The sequence below is a fragment of the Helicoverpa armigera genome, chromosome 7, assembly GCF_030705265.1.
Source record: "Helicoverpa armigera isolate CAAS_96S chromosome 7, ASM3070526v1, whole genome shotgun sequence".
In the NCBI taxonomy this organism is placed as follows: domain Eukaryota; kingdom Metazoa; phylum Arthropoda; class Insecta; order Lepidoptera; family Noctuidae; genus Helicoverpa; species Helicoverpa armigera.
In genome coordinates this window covers 1,239,226-1,260,089 of record NC_087126.1, presented here as the reverse complement: position 1 = coordinate 1,260,089, position 20,864 = coordinate 1,239,226, and the positions used below count along the sequence as shown (strand labels likewise).

Genomic DNA, 20,864 nt, shown 5'->3' with positions numbered 1-20,864 from the left:
TTTGGAAACTTATTTCATATACGTGAGTATCTTTCTAATTTATCTTCAATACCATAAGGGACTTTTTAATAATTCTTTTTCAAAAACAAACATCGATTTATTGATAGAACTGTCATTAGTTGTCAAAGTAATTGTGTGTTGCCAGTTAGAAATAAATTGCTATAATAATAACCGTAGGCGGTATGACAACTTCTTTTAGCTATGAACAAATATTATGTAATAGTTGCTATCTCTTATTGTCCACATTATTAATAATATATAGAACTGTTCGAGTAAATAAGAGGAAAGAACTTAGTAGATATAGAACCTCCTTAGACAGGTAGTGACAGGATAATAAGAAAAGTTGTTCATTGTTGATACAATCCCGATAGTTTCGTTTATTTCTGTTTTTATGTTGACAGGTGCTGAATAAATAACGTACCTACGTTTCAAGGACAGGATTTTTAGGTAGACTGTTTGGAAGTATTATTTACCTAGACAAAACCTACCTTACTATTCTAGGACTAGACATATTTAGGTAGGTACCTATAGGTCTGTAAACTTACATACCGTGGTAATTTGATAATTCATGATGTTTAAGTACTTATTAAAGTAAGGAGAAGTTAATAACACTAGAAAAAACCTCTTTGCAAGGAACTGGGAGCGTGCCTTCTTTCATATTTAAACCATACACCGAGGCACTAGAACTCTGCCATTCTGCCAATCGCAATTTAAACGTTAAATCGCAATTAAAAGCAACTTAATTCTTCCAGATATTACCTTGATTTAGGCAAAACAACTGTATTATTTGCAAAAGCCTATAAATATTGAAATATTTATTCCGCTGCCATGGATAAATCTGTACGTAAAAGATTACCCGTCAAGCCGCCAGTCATCGTTCATTAATTTCTGATAAGCCACACAATGAAACCACTCTCAATCTCCAGCAATTTGCCAAATAAATACAGACTAATACGACTTGACTTTCATTGGCAAAGTTGATGCTAAAATCATTTTCTATTTATTTATTAAAGTCGACGGCCTGTCATACTTCTTTGGAGGACGAAGGACAAATCGAAAAACGATATTAGAACGGCCATCTTCTTTTTCGATGTCATTAATTTTGAAATTCGAACGCATTCAAATCAATTCTACGTAGTATTTTTTAATGTTTTTTTATGTGATATTGGAGTCCTCGTACCTAATGAGGGTTTTCTCTAATTTTTCTGCCACAGGGTGGCGCCACGTATGCGTCTGGTCCAAACAGCTGTCAAATAGTATGGAATTGTAGGGTCCGAACTAATTGTTTATTGAAATTCTGTTATATTGGAAGTGTTATTGATTTTATTATGGACTACGGTTGGAATAAGTTTTCCGAACTAAAAATTGAGCTTAGAAAGAGGGGTGCAAAAGTCACTGGTACTAAGGAAAAGCTCGTTGAACGGCAGATAACGCAACGTACTAGAATTTGTTTACACAATATGATTTAGTTTTTTTATCTACTCAACTGTAATTGTAAAACACTAATGCAGTGCTTTAATTATACAATAAAAATCACTAAAATCGTTCACGGTTCATAGTAAAGATAAGCACTTTGACAAGTACCTGGACCTGACGCCTCGGTGCTGCCACCTCGTGGACGCCATTTTAGAAAACCCTCATTAGAAAAAAAAAATACTGTTATGAAAAGCTGTACCTAATGATTTTTCTACAGCTCCTATGATAAGAATCGAAAAAAAGTCCAAATGTGCTAAAAGTAGAATTGCATTTGGCCAGTAAAAAGCAAATACCTAAAGTAATACCTTTTTATTCAGTTCGTGTGCCAGTAATATATCACTAATATTTATAACGATATAAGACTTTCTGCATCGTCATTTATGTATGATACTCTAGTCGCTTTGTAATGCAATGTCTGCAGACTAAATTGCACATTTTTTAAGAATTTGGTCTATAGAGAAAAGTAACTACACATTAGGTACTAAAATATTATAAAATCATATTCTAATATTAAAACTCAGAGTTTGAAATGAAGCTACAATAGGGTATTTTAGTCTAGATGAGAAAAAAATTAAAAGTGTATTACAATGATTGTTTAGAGGAAAAGCAATCGGGAAATGTTAGTTTCACTTCGTAAGATACATAAATATATTTTTTATTGCAGTTTAAAGTTTTTAGGTTTTTTTATCTGTCTTTGAACACTACGAAATGTCGCCGCCATGCTAATGACGTCATTACGGTAGTAAACAACTTTTAACCAAGTGTTTCTCATATTTATATCCACTGGTACTTGAATGCATAATTTGTCTGGTGTTTTTACACTAGTGTTCTCACATTCAGAAACAACACACTAACGATACGGAGCATAATTACTCATTATTAAAATTTTCAATACATATCAAAATATGTATTACTGACAGCTGTAGTTTGTTTACTAACGTAATGATGTCATGACCAAAAAACAATCATGGCGTCCGTTGTGTGCCGCGTTTTCGCGAAATACGCGCAAAATTTGAAATTATGATAAAACAATTAATTTATATTCGTACATAACGTGAGAAAAAAAAATATTTTTAATTTTTTAGGGATATATTAAGACTAAAGAATTTATTTAAGGTATATTTCAAAAATGCATGTAATACCCTATTCAATGAAAGCTACTTAAGTTAATTTAATTCGAATTCAAGGTTTTTTATTTTCACCACCAATTAACGATTCGCTATAAAAAAATATTTTCTTCCGAATCACGTAATAATAAACTTCAAACAATTTCACAATTAATTATGAACAAAACAATTACTTAATTACAAAGTATTGCAAAGATTTCCTCAAAACAAAACCGAAACCAGCAAAGAAATTCTAATCAAAAGGTAATTCACAAAAGAAACAATAAAGTCAAAGAAGTTTGCAAGCGAAGGAGGATTTATAACACTTCACGGAAAATTAAAAATCAAAAGCTGCCACAGAGTCACTCAAGTGGCGAACGTTCCCAATATTTTATCTATGCTACGAATTTGCTTATTAGAGATACAATATCCAAATATCCACTATATTTAAAAAGGGCCCTTTTGCGGAGTTCACAATTTGAGAAGAGCACCAGTTGGGAAGTGTGCCATTTGAGCATGGTGTAACTACAAGTTGAGAAGTGCACCAAATGCGTCAAACCCTTTGGAGATAAGCTCCATACAACTAATGTCAAATTCCTATCTCTTGTATTCAAAACCACAGTTATAGATAGGATATTGGGAATGGCCTTAAGAGACTTTCATCATCAGCCTATCGCAGTCCACTGCTGGACATAGGCCTCTCCAAGTGCACGCCACTGAGATCGATTTTCGGCTTCTCGCATCCAGCTCCTGCCAGCCGTCTTGCGCAAGTCATCACTCCACCGTGCCTGAGGACGTCCTACACTACGTTTGCCGAGGCGCGGTCTCCACTCTAGAACTCGTTTACCCCAACGGTTATCGGTTCTTCGGCTAATATGGCCAGCCCACTGCCACTTCAGCTTGCTGATTCGGTAGGCTATGTCGATGACCTTGGTTCTCTGACGGATTACCTCATTTCTGATGCGATCCCTCAGAGAAACGCCGAGCATAGCTCTTTCCATAGCCCGCTGAGCGACTTTAAACTTGTGGACCAGCCGTACCGTCAGTGTCCACGTAAGAGACTTTACTTCTAGAAAATCTAATTATAAGTAGGAAGGTACATGTTTTGTATATCAATGGTTATTCATTTGGATTCCTGTTCTCGAAAATGTCACATGCAAATGTGCGTCAACATAAAGGAAATCACGGAAATGGAATTAATTTATGAACAATCATTAATTAAGCTTAATGTCATATTAGGGTGTAGGAATAAACAACGTCACGCGTTTCTCTCACTGGAATTAATTTAAGATTCAAAATTAAATTAAATATTTAAGTAAGATCGAACGAGTTGGTGTGCTCAATAGCATGGCGTGACGTTAATATGTAAATCAAAAACAAAGTTTTTTATTTCAGGTTTTTGGGTAAGCCCAAAGTAAGAAGCTTTCAAGTACCTATGTCCGCTAGACACTGCCCTAGGTACCTTTATCCTAGCAATGTTTCTAGATTTAATTAGTAACGATTTCACTAATAAGCACATAGTGCGAAAGATCCTAAGTGGTCAAAATAGTTTTGTAGGAAAGACACGCGACTTTGGGATGCAAAAATCCTTCTTTCGGATTTTTTTCTTAGACTGCGTATGTAGTAAATATTAATCATATTATACATGTATATTATTTAACTGCAATCACTACTCACCCATAGTAAGATAGAGTGCCATAGCGGAGGCGAGCACAAAGATACGCAGCGCGGGTATGCTGCGCGCGTCATTCACGCAGCCTGGCACCACCAGCCTCATCGTGGTAGCTTATCTGGGGACAAATATAACGTCAATTATATTAATGTGCATTTTATTAAAATCATATTGTTTCATTTGTATATAATGTAATTCAGGCAGCGGGGTTGGTCGAAGATACAAAAGACCACAGAACGACAGACGGCAGAAATCTGGACGTTAAAGTTTGCAAGGCAGCAGAATAATGATCTGTCAGCCTAGAACTTAATTTTAAAGAGATGTCAACGTTGAATCAATTTTGTTTGTGGCCTTAACAAAGCACATAAAACATAAAAAAAATACTTATGGATTGCTGATTTCCCTAATATATAATTTATCCATAAGGCAAACATGAATAGATAAACCACAGTCAAAGGTCCTCAGAAACCTTCACTAAACGGCAATAAAACTAACTTCAACAAAACAAGTGAATCTCGATCACATAATATATCGTAACACAACGCAATCTCTACAGGCACGAGCAATAAACTGGAACAAATTGCAATGTTCGCTCAGTTACTGCAAAACTTTCTGTATCATGCACTCCAAGATTGTACAATGAAATATAAAGGGATCTCATATCATTACAGGTGCTCAGAAACCTTCACTAAACTGCATTAAAAACAAACTTCAACAAAACAAGTGCATCTCAATAACATATCGGGACACAACGTTAAATATAGTTAGGTTACAGCCCACAAGCAATAAACTGGAACAAATTGCAATGTTAGCTCAGTTACTGCAAAGACTGTGAAACTTTCTGTATCATGCACTCCAAGATTGTGCACTGTAATATAAAGGGACCTCGTAAAGTTTTGCTTGAAGATTGGTTTGTGTATAATTAAGGGTTTACACATATGAATGATAGGTTAAGAGTCAGCAACTTTACGATTAATAGGAGAACTTTTTAAAATGAGGACAACCGAACTTACTTTATCTGCAGTAGTTAAAAAATGTTGTATGGGAGATTAATTAACTTGCTCGTGTTTTGTAAGACTTTTAATGACCTATATGACAGATATATAATTGGTTTTTCGACTGTTTCTTTATCGTGAAATCGCTAATAAAAACTTACAACCGACTTCAGGATCTCGCTTATTCCCACGTTGAATTTTATCTCTGTTGATACATAGTACAGCCATTGCCTTTCAAATTATTTTAGAAGTCAATAACATTTATTCCCATAGAAACCTTTACAGAAGACCGATGTACTACCAAATCCTATGTACTATACATAGACAAGCAAGCTCTGCGTTGACGTCACTCATTCCCATTGAACAAGTACTCCACACTCCACATGATATTGATTGTAACACTTGCGCGTGTGTGTGTGTGTTGTGTATGTGTGCGGAGTTGTGGACAGGTGGTCAGCACAGAGCTATTTATTATTTAAGCTTTCTACGTATCGGTGGAAACTTACTGAATACTGGTTGTTGGGTAATCTGAAAGTATGTAAGTTTATGAAATTTTAATGGTTTAGGTAAGTGTGCCTCGACCTATAGGTTGATGATTGAAATGATGAGCAATATTGATTACGTGGTTACATAAAATATGAGAATAAGGTGGATTTTATTGTATCCAAAAATGTAAAAGTAATATATAAATATTTTGTTCGTAGTTTTAAGCATGGCTGTTGATTGTAACAGTTACAAAACAGTCTTCGAACAAAACAAGTAGGAGAACTAGAGGTGTGCTGAATAATTGTAAAACCCAATTCAAGATCCTTTTGAAACTCAATAGAAATATTATTTCTGGAATATTCTCCGAAACTTACCCTGAGGCGGAATACATCTATTTACCTACATTCAAAACTTGTAACAATATTTCAGTGGAACTTGACTCAAAGTACAATACTTGTATCTAGTTGTAAAGCCCGAGATAACACATGTCGAGTAGTGACAGCTTATCAATATTATCGGAACTCAAAGCTACCTGTTACTGAAATACTCGTTACAACGTACAAGTAGGTTTATGTACAGGTGGCAGCACAACTTTAGTAACACTTTGGTTAATTTTAATAAACTGAGCCCAAATATCTCAACACATTCATTTTGGAGAAAAGACACCTAAAGCCTTCTTTTCTGAGTCTGAGACAAATACGATTCTGAAAACTGCATCAAAAACGTGACATGATCGCACACAAAAATCAAAAATATGGTTCAAACTGATAACCTCCTTTTGTGAAGTCGAGGGGCGAGGGTGTCAAGTAAAAAGACACAAATAGTGATCAGAGCTCACCAAAGCATTTTTGATGGCATCGTCACTTACGCTTGCATATGAATATGAGTGGCGCTTACGTATCTTAACGGCAGAGTGTAAGGCACAACAAGTAGTCAGTTAATTAAAATCTGAATTACAAAACCTGTGACATTTGTAATTATCAGATTTCCAGATTATCTTACCCTACAGTCGTGCCAGTAACTTATGGGAGATTTCAGCATTCATCTATTTCATAACTTCGACTGTGTTATTAACTTGTGTAGCCGACTGTACACCACTACATGACGTCATCTGTCGGCAGGTGGTATTTGAACAAAGGCTGTCATTTTCACGAATCCCCGTTTCGATTTTGGCACGAGATTCCAGAATGTTCGACGAGAAATGTTGCTGTAGTTTCAGGCTTTGTTTGTTTAAATAGTTCTGTTATTTTACAAGATAATTTATTATAGGTGAAGGAGATGAAATAGCTTCAACGTTGCGTTTACAAAAGTATTATTTTTACATCTGTAACGGTGGATTTCATTTACCTGTCTATACGTTAGTTTGCAATTAGAAATTAGTTCAAATTGTGTAAAATTTTGAAAAATTAAAATGAAAAAATGAATATATAGGTTATTGAAATCCGAGGAAAGTTTTTTTATGTTTATGGTCTCCATGATCATGTAAAAACAGTGTTTGCAACAAGTAAACTGATTTTAAAGTGTAAGAATAATAATGAATAGTTTGCTGTTATCAGCATTAAAATTCTTTTCACATCGGACCTCATGCGGTCTAACAAAAAATATAATCTAAAATTGTTAGAACAGTTACAAACTTCTGCGACCCCAAAAACTTTAGTTTGAATAATTTGACGTTTTTCACAAAAACACCACGATTTAGACCAGCTGATAGTAAAAGTTAGCTTGTTTGTAGATTGTTGGCATACGGCCTACTTGTATGACTGCCTCGTTTGTACTTCGTGCTATGTAGGTACCTATTTTGGCGGGTTTTTCAACCCTGTTAATACACATCAGTTGATGGTTTATTACATTTTCTTTACTCAATTTTGTTTTGAAGTAAACCTATTGAAAATACAACTCATCACAGTCACTTAAATAAACTACCATGGACACAAATAATTATTTCCTATAATACAATTCTGCCAGCTAATTCTGCAAGCCACTTCAAAACTTAACTCCCAAAATAACGTCTTTAATATAAACATCTTATCAAACAGTTTAACATAATAAAAACTTAAGTGGAGCACAAAAATAGGCAATTCTAACTTTCCGAATTAGCCCACGCAGTTATTTTCTTAAAGTCTTCAGTTAAAACGATACGAAAATAACTGTTATTCTATGTCTAATAACGTTGAATAACGTTATTTTATAACGTTACGTGGGTGTCATCCCACGACTGTTTCACGTTACAAAATGGCAGAGACTTGAAACGATTTTACGGTAATAAAGTTTCAGGGAAAAATCATGTTTATGACATACATACTGTTGTAAGATTAAAGCAAGATGAGATTTATGTGGGCGTTGTATTTTTATCATAAGATCGCAATTTGAAATATGTTCTAGTTGTCTTCTTTTTATTATTAAAAGCTAATTATGGAGTCAAATGGACGTAGTTATGCAGAAACGTTCCAACCCACTGTACGCGTAAATGCTTTATATCTCAAATTAAACTTGAATTTGAGATATAAGCATTTACGTGTTTCAGTTGTATTCTTTTTTATTCTAACTAGTAAAGGTACTAGAGGTTTTATTGTTGAATTATATTGAGTTTAGATAACCATATGCTAGACTTTAGGCTGTTCAATTACAATAACTCGATTTCGGGTGACTTGTGGGTTGGAACGTTTCTGCATAACTACGTCCAAATTAAAGTTCATAACTTATATTTATCTTACTTAACTTACTTTTCATAAGATTTTAATTATTTGGGATCTTTTTGTAGACAAACAAAAAATACCTATTATGTTTTCTCTACTTTGTTATATTACTATTTTCTAATTTAATATACTCTCGGATTAGTATCTATTAGGTAATGTATCTCTTTTATTCATGCAGCTCCTTAGAAGGCTTGGTAATATAAGACGTTATTGCATCGTAGGTCGTACATTGCCAAGCAAGAAATCTAGGTCAGCTACAAAAATCCATGGTGCTATCTATAGATACCTAACTATTTAAACATCCGAACGAGTTTGTCTTTGGAAACAATGCATTTACTGGACGAACGAGTAGTAGACAAATATTTAAATCTATGGAATCTACACCGATTTTGTCTACTGAGTTATAACGAATGTGCCTTTGTATGGAAATCATACGTAATCCTTTCGTCGCATTGACAACACAAAAACCTAAAAAAAAACAGGATGCAAAAAGTAAACACCGGGTAATCCAGTTTCAGAAAAAGGGTTCAACGTCAAAAGCCCAACTTTTAACCAACTGCAGCGAGTATCCCAGTATTTTTCAGAGTGACCCAATATTTTTGCTCTTCAATGTGATTTCTTCCTACACAAGAAGGCTTCTTGGCGTATAATTACGATAGGTACCTAGTCACAGATAGAAGGCGGAGTAATATTGCAAATCCGATTACACTGGCTACCTCATTAAGTGTATTTTGGGAAGGGAATTATGATCTGATCTTTGCAGCTTACTTGTGTAACGCAGTTGTAAGGTAAGTGGGTATTACGAGATGTTTGTCAATAACTTGTTTCACGGAGGGTTGTTGATAGTTAGTATTTTCAGAGTTTTTAATTCATAAGACCATGCTTATGGACAAAAATAGTAAAGGATAGATGAAACCACTAAATACTTAATGTGCTTTCAAAATGATCACCTATCACAGGATCTTTCTCATTTAATATGTTCAGAAATTATTAAGATCAGTTCAGAAACAGTTATACTTGTAATCTAACTACCTACCATTCTTTATTTATCTATAAGTCGATTTATTGATCATCTCAATAATCTTGTCAAATCTTTCTGCAATTGAAGTCGGAAATCACTGACATCGAAATATCGATATCTAATCATAATTTATTGGAAAAGATTAATGAAGCCCTTTAATCGAGAGACCTATCGATTCCTTTGATCATTAGTATCGAGTCGTCTTTTGACAGGAAGTTAAATGTTATTGGGTCTTTGATATTTAATTTATTACCTACCTTCTGTACTTAACTTTTAGAGTAGGTACCTACACCACACTGCAGACTAAACAGTTGACAGTTTACCCGATGATTGGCAAATGTTTTTTTTTTTAAGAAAATCTTCATTCCAATCAAAGTTTTTAGACGTTTTGATACCGGTTAAATACCTGATCTTTGTAGTACGTACATCATCTTCATACCTACCTACTGATTTACGAGCCCAAAAACCCAATCGGCCGAAGAAAAGTTTGCAGAGTACCTACCCACTCTTAAAGCGCATAAGAAATTCTCAGTTACTAAAAATAAAATTACCTACTCTCAAAAAAGTTCCGATTAAATTCCACCATTTTATATTACACCGTCGAGAGCTATAAAAATTCATACTTAGCCGATAATTTCCTTAAAAATAAAGTCTTCATGTAAGCCCTCCATCAATCAGGCTGTTGGAACACGAAGCTACAATGAACTGAACGATTTGTTATGAAAAAAATCCCCCGACCCAAAAAAGTACGCAATAGTTATGACAAAAGGTTAAAAACGTTAAACCCTATAAAAAGCAAAAAATAACTTTTAACACTACGTAAACTAAATTTTGTCGTGTCGGGGGACCGCTCTAATTCATTACTTTAGATACCTACGTTTTTTTTTTTAAACGAATGTTGTAATTAGGTAGGTATCATTTGATTTATGTAAGTATTTATGAAGGTAAAAAGCGGTCCCCCGACACGTCAAAATTTAGTTTACGTAGTGTTAAAAGTTATTTTTTGCTTTTATAGGGTTTAACGTTTTAACCTTTTGTCATAACTATTGCGTACTTTTTGGTCGGGGATTTTTAAATTTATAATTTAATTTTATTTCATGCTTTTTAAAGGAGCTCCTTAATTTTTCCTTCTTTCATTTAATTTATTTTATCTTAAGATGGGGTCGCTATATGCGATCTCGGCCAAAGGAAGCTGTTTAACAATCCTCATGACAAACTGGCTCTGGGAGAATTGCACAGATTGAGAAACAATAAAGATTAACCTTTGGACATTCTAGATTTTCAGCAAAAATATAAATCGGTTTATCCGTTTCATTCCGGCATTCCAGGGTTTCATCCGCCACATCCCATTTTCAGCATCAGGTTCTCGTCAATCAGAAACATGAAGAGAACTCGTCAAGCCAAATTCAACGAGCCCAAACTCGATGGGTTTACTAAAAGGCAGTTCAGGGTTACGTCTCCTACCTTCGTGCCCTAACAGCAGACCAGCTCAGTGGTTCCAAAAGACATTAGTGTTTCAAATTTCAGATCTCTCATATACTTGCAAGTAAACTGAGCGTGTAACATTCCTATCACATCTAGCAAACGAGCTGATGACCTTGAAGACCTGAACCGATTTCCACCAAACATAGCTAAGAACACTCCCGACTGACATACCTTTTAAACAAAAAAAACCGCATTACAATCGGATCATCCGTTTGGGAGCTACGATGCCACATACACACACACACACACACACACACACACACACAGACACGTCAAACTTATAACACCCCGTCGTTTTTGCGTCGGGGGTTAATAAAACATTCCTACTGGTCTACCTTCTCAAGGTCAAAGTCGAAAATCGATTTGAGTTGAACATTCGATTGTGTATTCGATTATATTGGTACTTGTCGGTCATTCTTATTGTAGGAGCTTAATTATATCAAGTCTAAGGGTTCTGTACAACGGACTTAAAGGTAGAATTCCGTGGGTCGCGGCTGCGTCGCGCGCGCTTATGAAATTCGTCGGCCGCGCGCGACTGTCGCGAGCCACGGCAACGGTGCCATACATTTTCATAGGTTGACTATTGTCGCGCGCAGCCGACGACTGTCGTAAGCCGCGCGCGGCTGTCGTAGCCGCTATCCACGGAATTCTACCTTTAGGTAAAATGTTATTGAATTTGGATAGTTTGAATTAATTATTTAGACGAAATAGGTATGATTGGCTACTTACAGCCACACACGTCCTGCAGAAACTATGTGCTTAACGCACCCAGACAAACCATTTCCACACTCGATAAACAGGCTATCTAGTCTAGAATTAAAGTTTCAAATCGGATCTTAACTTATTTTCTATAAATACTGCGTTTAATAATAAAAAAAAAATACAAAGAAACTAAAACACATCGCTTCACATAGTCCTTGGCGAAATTGCCCAAAAAATAACAAAACACGTGCGAAAATAACTTCGAACAACCAAAATAAACAACATGAAGTCACACTTTATTAATGAGCCTATCAAAACAGTACTTATTTGATTCACGCGCCCCGTAACTATAACAACCTATAAAATATCTTCATGGATTTTCAACTTTATCACTGAAGCTTAAGGTTCAATATTGATTGGCAAAAGACGTATTTGAGTAGATTGATGATAGGCTTCTGTACGTATTTGCTTCACAGGCCTTGTAATGGCCGAATTCATTTTAATTACCTATAGGTACCTATGTGGCATACCTGACCAATGTCCATTATGAGATGAAACCGATTTCAATTTGTTTAAGAGCTTTTAAAACGGACGAACATCTCGTGGGAGGTCACTCGGTTTTAAAATTAAATCCTGTTTTTGTTGTTTTTTCAGTAATTCGATAAATAACGTTTTAAAAGGTTTTATTGATTTAAAAGGGCTTTTACGGCGAAGTCTACTTTGGACTCCCTAGGTTAGGCTAGTAGTTGCTGAAACACGAATGCAATCATTAGGTTTTTGGACACAATTCCAGAGCAGAATTTTTTGTAAGTTAACATGGAATCAAATGTAACACCTTATATACTTAGGTATATATCTAGCATCCATGTGAAGTCTGAAATAAAAAGATTTTATTCTATACTTACAAGGCAACAAACGGGTTTTGAAAATTCTCTCACTACGGCTTGGTAGATAAGTGAACCTACTAGATATGAAGAAAAGGTAATTTCAGGTAAATTATGTAAGAAATGGTTAACAGCGAAGTACTTTTACCTTTTGTACCAAATAAATAAAGTATTCATCGATTCGACAACACATTACGAAGCCGTGAACTTTGTCTTCATTTGTATCAATTATTTAAACGTAACATTTGCATATTTATCGAGTTCCAACGACATTTTCGCGTGTTCACAATCATTTAAATAATTACAGTGTTTAAGGTTTCCACTGTGACTGCTGAATGAATATGAGGACACGACAAAATTCTGATCTTTCTATGAAATCTATACTAACCAACCACAAACCTTAATAGGACAGATATCATAACGTTCGCATTTATATAAAAAAACTATTGCTAAGCTACACGGATTTCCACTAATAAATAGGATGATTCTTGAAGTTTATACATCGAATTGAGCCGCTAGTGAAGTATACTAAGCCGAAAGATTTTTATTTGAATGCGCTGATCTCCATTACAGCGCAAGAATTGAAAATAATGAATGTAGTCAATTATATTTTTTTACTGCAAAAATAAAATCGCGATGGCCTTCTGAAATCCACGGCACAGAACTAGTAAAGCGAATAAGTAAATACATAAATTATTCGGTTAAGTTAGGGGTCACCGAGTCATTCTGAGAAAAGTTCAAATACCTCCATTAATATTACTGTGTCAAGTTAAAGTTAATTTTAGGTTTTATGAAATTATTATTATAATAAGCTAAGTTAGTAGTAAGTAATTAAGTTTGTGTAGCTTAAAGAATGATACGAATTTATTTTTGAAGTTGGGATTTTTATATGCTCTGTTTTTTGTGAAATAATGAGGCTAGGAGAATGATATTTAAGTAATTGCTTAGGGTAAATGTACGATTAAGTTAAACTTAGTTTCAAAAAGATACAAAACTTTGACAAAGGTTAAATGTTATGAAAGTTTGATTTGCTTGCAGCCTTTTTATCGTCCCACTGCTGGGCACAGGCGTCCTCTCACACGGAGAAGGATTGAGTAAAAGTATGGATTCCTTTAAAATCTTCTAGTGATATTTTTTATACAATTATTCTGTAATTCCATATACTCAGGTGTCCCCAACAATTAAATGCCGTCACCTCCCCCGGATACCCGGTAGTGTAACGTCAGCCCAACCGGGTCAGATAGGCCGGGCGGATAATCCGGCGGGTTAATAACGGTCTACATCGGCGCTCTGCACATCCTGTTTGCATTTGTTTTATGTTTGTGTGTGTGTGTTATTAGTGTGGTGATTATAATTGTCAATGGCTTGTTCCAGGTAGGTAAATGGGGTAGAAAAGTTCGCGAGAAAGGATCCTGGCATAAGCAGCAGTGGATGCCAGTTGTCGAAGACCGAAACTTGAGAGAGGCCTATGCCCAGCAGTGGACATCTTTCAGTTAACACGATGTCGACGTATGATATAATATCATCTTCCGAGCCTTTTTCCCAACTATGTTGGGGTCGACTTCCAGTCTAATCAGACGTATAACATAATAGTCAATCAATAAATAAATACTCACTAAACCATGCTCACTAAAAAAGTTACCTAGTAAACAAGGTAAAATACTTGTTTTATTTTCCTACGAAACTCGATTTCCTTAATCCGATAATCTATCAGTAAATCCATTTACCAGTAAAACTCAGTTCATCGGAAATTTTAATATCAGAATTTTGAGTAAAATTTTATTAAAGGACTGCATCGCCACTCCACGAGATCTCATCGGGCTATGAGAGTGATGGAATAGACAGTGCATCTGTGTCTGCGCAAACGCTTGTGCACCATATCTTACGCTGCTGGCTAATCTCCTAGCCGACATTGTCTATTAATAGGTCCCTCAGAAACACCTATAAAGTCCTGCTCTACACAGACTCTAGAGACTAGGACTTTATAGATACAAGAACTATATAGTTGAGACTAAATTGCATCCAAATAAATATTTAAACATGCTTTCCGTCCTCCCACAAACCCACTCACTAAAATAAACATCGAGTGACATTTATTTAATTCCCTCAGAATTTCCACGAACTGAAACGTGTGATCAGCTCACAGCTCACCCGGGTAGATGCCGGGTAATCCGGGTAAAGTTTAATATCGTCCGACATCGGCCACTGCACACTTTCCGGTTATATTCGTTTTAGCTCGGCCTTTTTATGTAAAACATCCTTTTTAGTCCTTTTTACGAGATTTCGATATCCAGTTGTTAACTTAAGAAATGTGTATGAAAATCATAATTTGATACGTGAAATAAACTTTTAATAAACTTTTTTTAATTAAGGCTAAGCTGAGATATAAATAATAATACAAACTCTCGCTAAAAGTCCAAGGTATTTAAGCAAACCAACATTTTGATTTCATTTGAAACCACATTCGACAAAAAAGTAAATCCAATCAATTAATTCTGACTACGAAACCCCTAAAATCGTGACCGAACAGAATATTTCCATATAAATAAATTAATTCATCAGCTCTTCGTTGTTAAGCCGGGCCTACACAATTCAGTCGTTGGAAATTCCGAACAAAATTCGATAAAGCCTAGTTCACACAGAGCGCAGTTGTTTGCTGTGTCGACACGTGTATCCTCAGTATTTGTCGAGAGCACGGAGTAAGGAAAGATGAGCGGAGACGCCTTAATGCAGGTACATCCGACGCCTTGTTCTATTTCAAATACGTACGGTGGCCAGAACGATACGAGTGAACTAATGAGGCGTTCGGGTTCTTCAAGACATCTGTCATCGATTTTTGGTATTATAAAAATTATCGAGTCCAAAGATTAATCGTCCTCAGCATACCCGCATTTTGGCGCGTTGCTTTGTTAGGAGAATTTCCGTTTTGGCACCTCCGCTAATGATTTTCTCCATGGTCGACTGTCAACTGCTTTTGAAAATGGAACTGGAACTAAGCGCTGTTATACGCGTTCAAATTGCAGTGATTCGATGAAATGGCTTGTTAGCCCTGTTTGGTGTCAAACCTTTTTAGTGGGGTTTATCTACTACACTTTTATCCATGATCATTTTAAAGATTAACATCATGCTTTAATTGTTTTTTTATGAAGAATCTTTTTCCATCGCGTTTCAAGAAGATGCATGCCTATAACATCGTCGAATGATAAGTGGTATATAGTATGTATGGATGCTATGCATTAGTTATCACCTGTTAGGAACTAGGCACGTAAGCAATTAGCTAATTACAGTAATTACCTAAGATGGCAATTACCTATATTAACAAGATGCATTATTAATTACGCGTTGGTGTTCGTTTTATTTAGTGTGATTATTATACATCGGCAAATGTAGGAAGATGTCCAGGATAGAGCGAAGTGGAAGAAGAAGATACGGAAAGCGGACCCCGTCACAAGACGGGATAAACGCTAAGAAGAAGAAGAAGATTATACATCGGCAAAGTTATCAAAGCAAATTCAAAAGGACAATCCTTCAATTCTAAAAAGTAATATTTTCTTTTAATAAAATCTCTGTGGAACAATATTTTTTATCCTCCAATCTCGTTATTGTCTATGCATTTTCATTCGATATTTGAATCAAAGCGTGCCAGCGCCATGATGCAACGATTTGAAATTCGAATAGCAAATACTGGCTAGTTGCAAAGCGCGATGAAGTTTATTTTGATTTCCCTGCGGATTAAGTTGTTGAACGAACGATGTTAGACTGCTACGTGCAGATAATTCTGTCTGTCAAACATATTAGGGGCCATAGACAAGCTTATTAACTTGTTTTATCACGCGCTCTTGGAGTATTTTTGTGTTGTTTTGTTTATCAGGTTTTTTGTAAGTATGGTTCTAGAAGTTTTCTTTTGGTTCTAGAAGTTCTAGAAGTTTTGTAAGTATAGTTCTAGTCTAGGTTTGAGGTTATGTGAAGTGGGTTTATGTATTCATAACAAAACGAAAATAGAATCAAAATGCCTCTGGATTACCGAAGATTTAATGGACCCGAAGATAGTGTGTCATACAAACGTTTTACTAAGGACCATTCAAAGACTTATGATGAACTTTACAAAGAGTTGCTAGATGATAACGGAGTTCGAAAAGACGGCCGCGCTTTGGCCGAGGCTCGTAGCATGTTTGCTAGAACCGATATGGTTTCTCAAGCAAAGGGATCAGCGTACGTAGAATTGAGAAAAACAAAAGTGGTTTGTTCCGTGTTTGACCCGCGAGAAATCCCCCACCAAAATGAGTTTAGTCAACTTGGCCAAATATTCTGTGAGGTGAAATTCGCGCCATTTTCTTGCCCTCGCAAACGGCGCCAACACCAGCCTGACGCTGAAGAGAAAGCTTTGTCTGTGGCACTCAGGAAAGCCCTGGAGCCCACAGTCTGTAGACACATGTTCCCTAACTATCAGGTTGATGTGTTCATATACATTCTGGAGCATGACGGAGCATGCTTACCTGCAGCAATCAACGCAGCTGGCCTTGCATTAGCCGATGCAGCGGTCCCAATGTATGATGTAATAACATCTTGTTCTATCGCAGTCATCGGCGACAAGATGTTCGTGGACCCAACAGAAAATGAAGAACATCTAGTCTTATTAAGCCCACAGACTGCTACCAATCATGGTATTGTCACATTGTCTATGCTGTCAGAATTGAAGCAAATATCGGACTTCACGGTAGTCGGCTCTATGGATGTGGAATGTATTTCTAAAGCTATGACTATTCTAGAAAAAGAATGTGGGAAGCTTGTACCTCTGATACAGAAGGTGCTTGTAGCTAATGTTTTAAAGTGTATTGAACAACGAAAGAGGTTGGAGGAGGAAGCCAACGAGAGAGAACAGGCTTTAAACGCCAAGATGGAGGAGTGGAAAAGATTATTAAATGCTGGATGAGATTATTAAATGCTGGATGAGAATTCATTTGTGGGAAAATCATATGAGAAAATTATGCCACTAGTTACTAACTATTGCTAAGTAGGTAGGTATAACATGTTATCCCCCATGTCTCATGTTAAAACGTAAAAGTTTCAATTAAAGCTATTATATTATTGAACCAGTATTATAATTAGAATCATATTGTATGTAGGCACCTTTTACGAATCCGCGTATATCTTAAAGTATCCAAAACTAAAATTAGTTCCTATTTGTTATTCTAATTAAGCAGAACCCAGACTTATCGATTGTTTTACAGTCTAAAACCGTTCTGCAATCTGGCCTGAATTTCAGACTGAAATGTTAACACATTTAGCTATGCCCACGTCATTGCCAAGAATAAACTGTAACCTTTTTAGTTCAGGAGGGTAGGTCAGCCAGCAATTTGTAGATACGGATGCTGTCTCCGCGTTCAAATAAAGAACGGATGTGATGCCTTCGATTTTTAAAAAGGTCGATTTTGTAAAGTGAAATTTACTGGCTGGATGTAGAAAATAGAATGCTCTGTTAGAAAATTCTCGAATGCTTTTTTTAAATATCTAAACGGGGGCGATGGATCTTTCTGGAACGTTTTAGTTTTGGTATGTATGGTCTGACCGTTTTTGATGCAGTTGACAATTCTGTCAGTCAGTACAAAAAATACTGTTTTAAGTTTACTTTAAGTTTTTAAGTTGTTTTGTGGTCAAATAGTATTGTCTAAAGTTTAGACTCTAAACTTAAACAGTATGTAAATATAGTTTAGATACGACTGTATGATAAATTACATCTTTAATTACCTACCTTATTAACCCACTTCATTAATAACTCTGCAATGTAACAATTTTGCACAAGCTTTTACCATTAATGTAAAAAGCAAAAGCAATTTCAATCTCCTCTCATCATAAACTGTTTACCAATTTCAGTTAAAATTAACTTAAAAATGTATTTATAACGCTTTTAAGTTCACTACGTCCCTATGGATGCAGATACCTATCGATTTTATATTTTTAGCTTGTAATTAATAGCATCTATTTATAGTAGTTAGTTACAGATCACAGGAATGGTTAATTTACGCTTTGATTTAACTAGGTTGTAACTCCTACGTGTATAGGAAAGGTTAAATGTAGCTTGTTAGGTATTTAGATAGAAAGCCGTTCATCTATAAATCGGACCAGTAATTCCTGGGTGCGCTCAATCAAACAAACTATATAACTCTTCAGTTTCATAATATTACTAACAGATTTTAATGACCACAAAAATATGAAAAGAATTTTATCATTTGACATGTTACGAGTCCAAAGCTTATATTATTATATTTTTTAGAATATGTTTTTGCAGATATCAAATCACGAGTCACGGCCCACTCATAACCAGTTTTGTTTTCAATATTTCCCCGTACCGATATCATTCTATTTTCCACTAAAAAAACAATCCTCGTAATCCATCCTTTTTAAAAGGACTCCGGTATTAAAACAAAATAAAAACGAAAAAACAGCGGTTTCATGAAAACCGAGTATTATAGTGCCCACGCAAACAACTCTTTGTAGAAAACTGAAGAGAAAATGTTCAGAAAACTTTTACTCATTCACTAGAATAACTTCTAGGAAAAGATTTTAATTAATATTCATTCATTGCTGAGTTCTGATCGCTTTGAATATAATCCTACGCGTCAACACAATCCATTATTGCGGAACTTTCTAGAACTTTGTTATGAAATGGAAATAAATGGTTGAAATGGAACTATTTTATGAAGAAAAATATCTTTGCTAAATTATATAACCATCAGATTTGGGTAATGTCACAGATTACTATAATAGTTACTACGGTAATGTTTTCAATGTTGGAGGTAGGTATGTGGGTCATTCATTTCAAAAGAACATGTATCATTTTGTGTCCATTTTTTGACATTGCTGAACCTTTTGCATATTAAGTAATCTGTGATTTGTTTAAATGCTATATAAAAGCTCTTGACGAGCACTTGCTCGTCTTTGCTTTGATAGCTTCCATAGAATGAATAAAAGTTATTTCATTCTATGGCGAGATTCGAGTCCAGTTTAATAACCAATAAGTAATTTGCCGTTAAAAATTGTGCAACGTGACCCTACTATTTGTTCCAGTAAAAAATACACCTGTAAGTATGTCCCCAAAACCTTTGGGAGACGTAAAGTAAGCTATACATTAACATGAACGTTGTGACAAGCTTTGCGAATACTCGATGGAGCCATTATTGTGTTCCATTAACTGACAGTATCTATAGTGTAAAAGGTGTACTGTCGAAGTGCTTGTAAGGTTACTGTTTACATAGGTTAATTTTTCAGGAGGAGAGAATAGCTATTTTTGGTGATGAATTGATTTTTCTGAATGCTGCATAAGTATATTCATATGTTAATGAATACTACATCTTTATTAACAAAAGTCGTGAGCGTAAAAATCGACAGTTTTTTTTTTATTTTTGGCATCATTTCAATAATTGTTGTAACAGATTATTTTACATACCCATAAATACTACTTACCTATAGATAGTATAGATAGACACAATAGGTATGGATAGACAAACAATCAACAAGATGAAAGTATTTTTTCGTGGAAAAAGCTTTTATTTTACGAATGCGTTGCAGACTTATGTACTTTTCCATCGGATGGATAATTCCAGTATAAAGTAAATTCCAGGGAAAGTACAATTTGATTTATCCGCACCCAAATAAAAGTATCTTATCTCAATGCTAAATATAATTTAAGCCATTTTTGCTTGAAATCGTAACAGACAAATAAACTTACTTTCAACAATCGCCAAGAACTTGGCCTGGGGTTCCCGACGCACAGATGCACGGGGTAGGATGGTGGAGGACTGGGCGCTGGAAGCAGGCCTGGTCGTCCTCAATCGGGGTTCTGTCCCCACGTGTGTACGGATGCGGGGCGAGTCAGTGGTGGACATCTCGTTCGCCAGCCCCGCTCTGCTACCGCGTGTCTTTGACTGGCGCGTGGAGGAGGGGGTGGAGACCTACTCCGATCACCGGTACATCCGGTTTGACGTCTCCGCCCAGAACCCTAGCGCGCCGGTCCTGCAGACCCCGAGTGGTCCACGTTGGGCGCTGAGGCACCTTGACCGGGAGCTTCTCCTGGAAGCCTCAGTCGTGCAGGCCTGGGTGTCATCACCGGACAGGCCCGCCGACATCAACGACGAGGCGGAGTGGTTCCGGGAGACCATGTCCGAGATTTGCGACGTGGCCATGCCCCGAGTCCCGCCAGGACGCGCCCGACGCCAGGTGTACTGGTGGTCTCGCGAGATCGCCGCCCTTCGAGAGGCGTGCGTCGCTGCGAGGCACCTGTACACCAGACACCGCAGGCTGCGCATCCGCCCTCCGGATGCAGAAGCCAGGGAAGCAGAGC

At 36.2% G+C, this 20,864-nt stretch overlaps 2 protein-coding genes across 2 annotated transcripts in view; one reads left to right on the top strand and one right to left on the bottom strand.

Moving 5' to 3' along the window:
• The window catches only part of LOC110376072 (potassium channel subfamily K member 6), a 67,848-nt gene that overhangs the window by 22,303 nt on the left and 24,681 nt on the right, over positions 1-20,864 (bottom strand). Inside the window, exon 2 of the mRNA XM_064035509.1 lies at positions 4,260-4,372. Coding sequence (XP_063891579.1) covers positions 4,260-4,359 — 100 coding nt within the window. The 5' untranslated portion in view covers positions 4,360-4,372. The remainder of the gene's footprint in view (positions 1-4,259; positions 4,373-20,864) is intronic.
• On the top strand, positions 16,472-17,461 carry LOC135117124 (exosome complex component MTR3-like). The gene has a single exon (XM_064035577.1). The coding sequence runs from the start codon at positions 16,533-16,535 to the stop codon at positions 17,454-17,456; it is 924 nt and encodes a 307-aa protein (XP_063891647.1). The 5' UTR covers positions 16,472-16,532; the 3' UTR covers positions 17,457-17,461.

Excerpts from the sequence above, each read along its gene's own strand:
- LOC135117124 (XM_064035577.1), top strand. The coding sequence starts at position 16,533 with ATGCCTCTGGATTACCGAAGATTTAATGGACCCGAAGATAGTGTGTCA.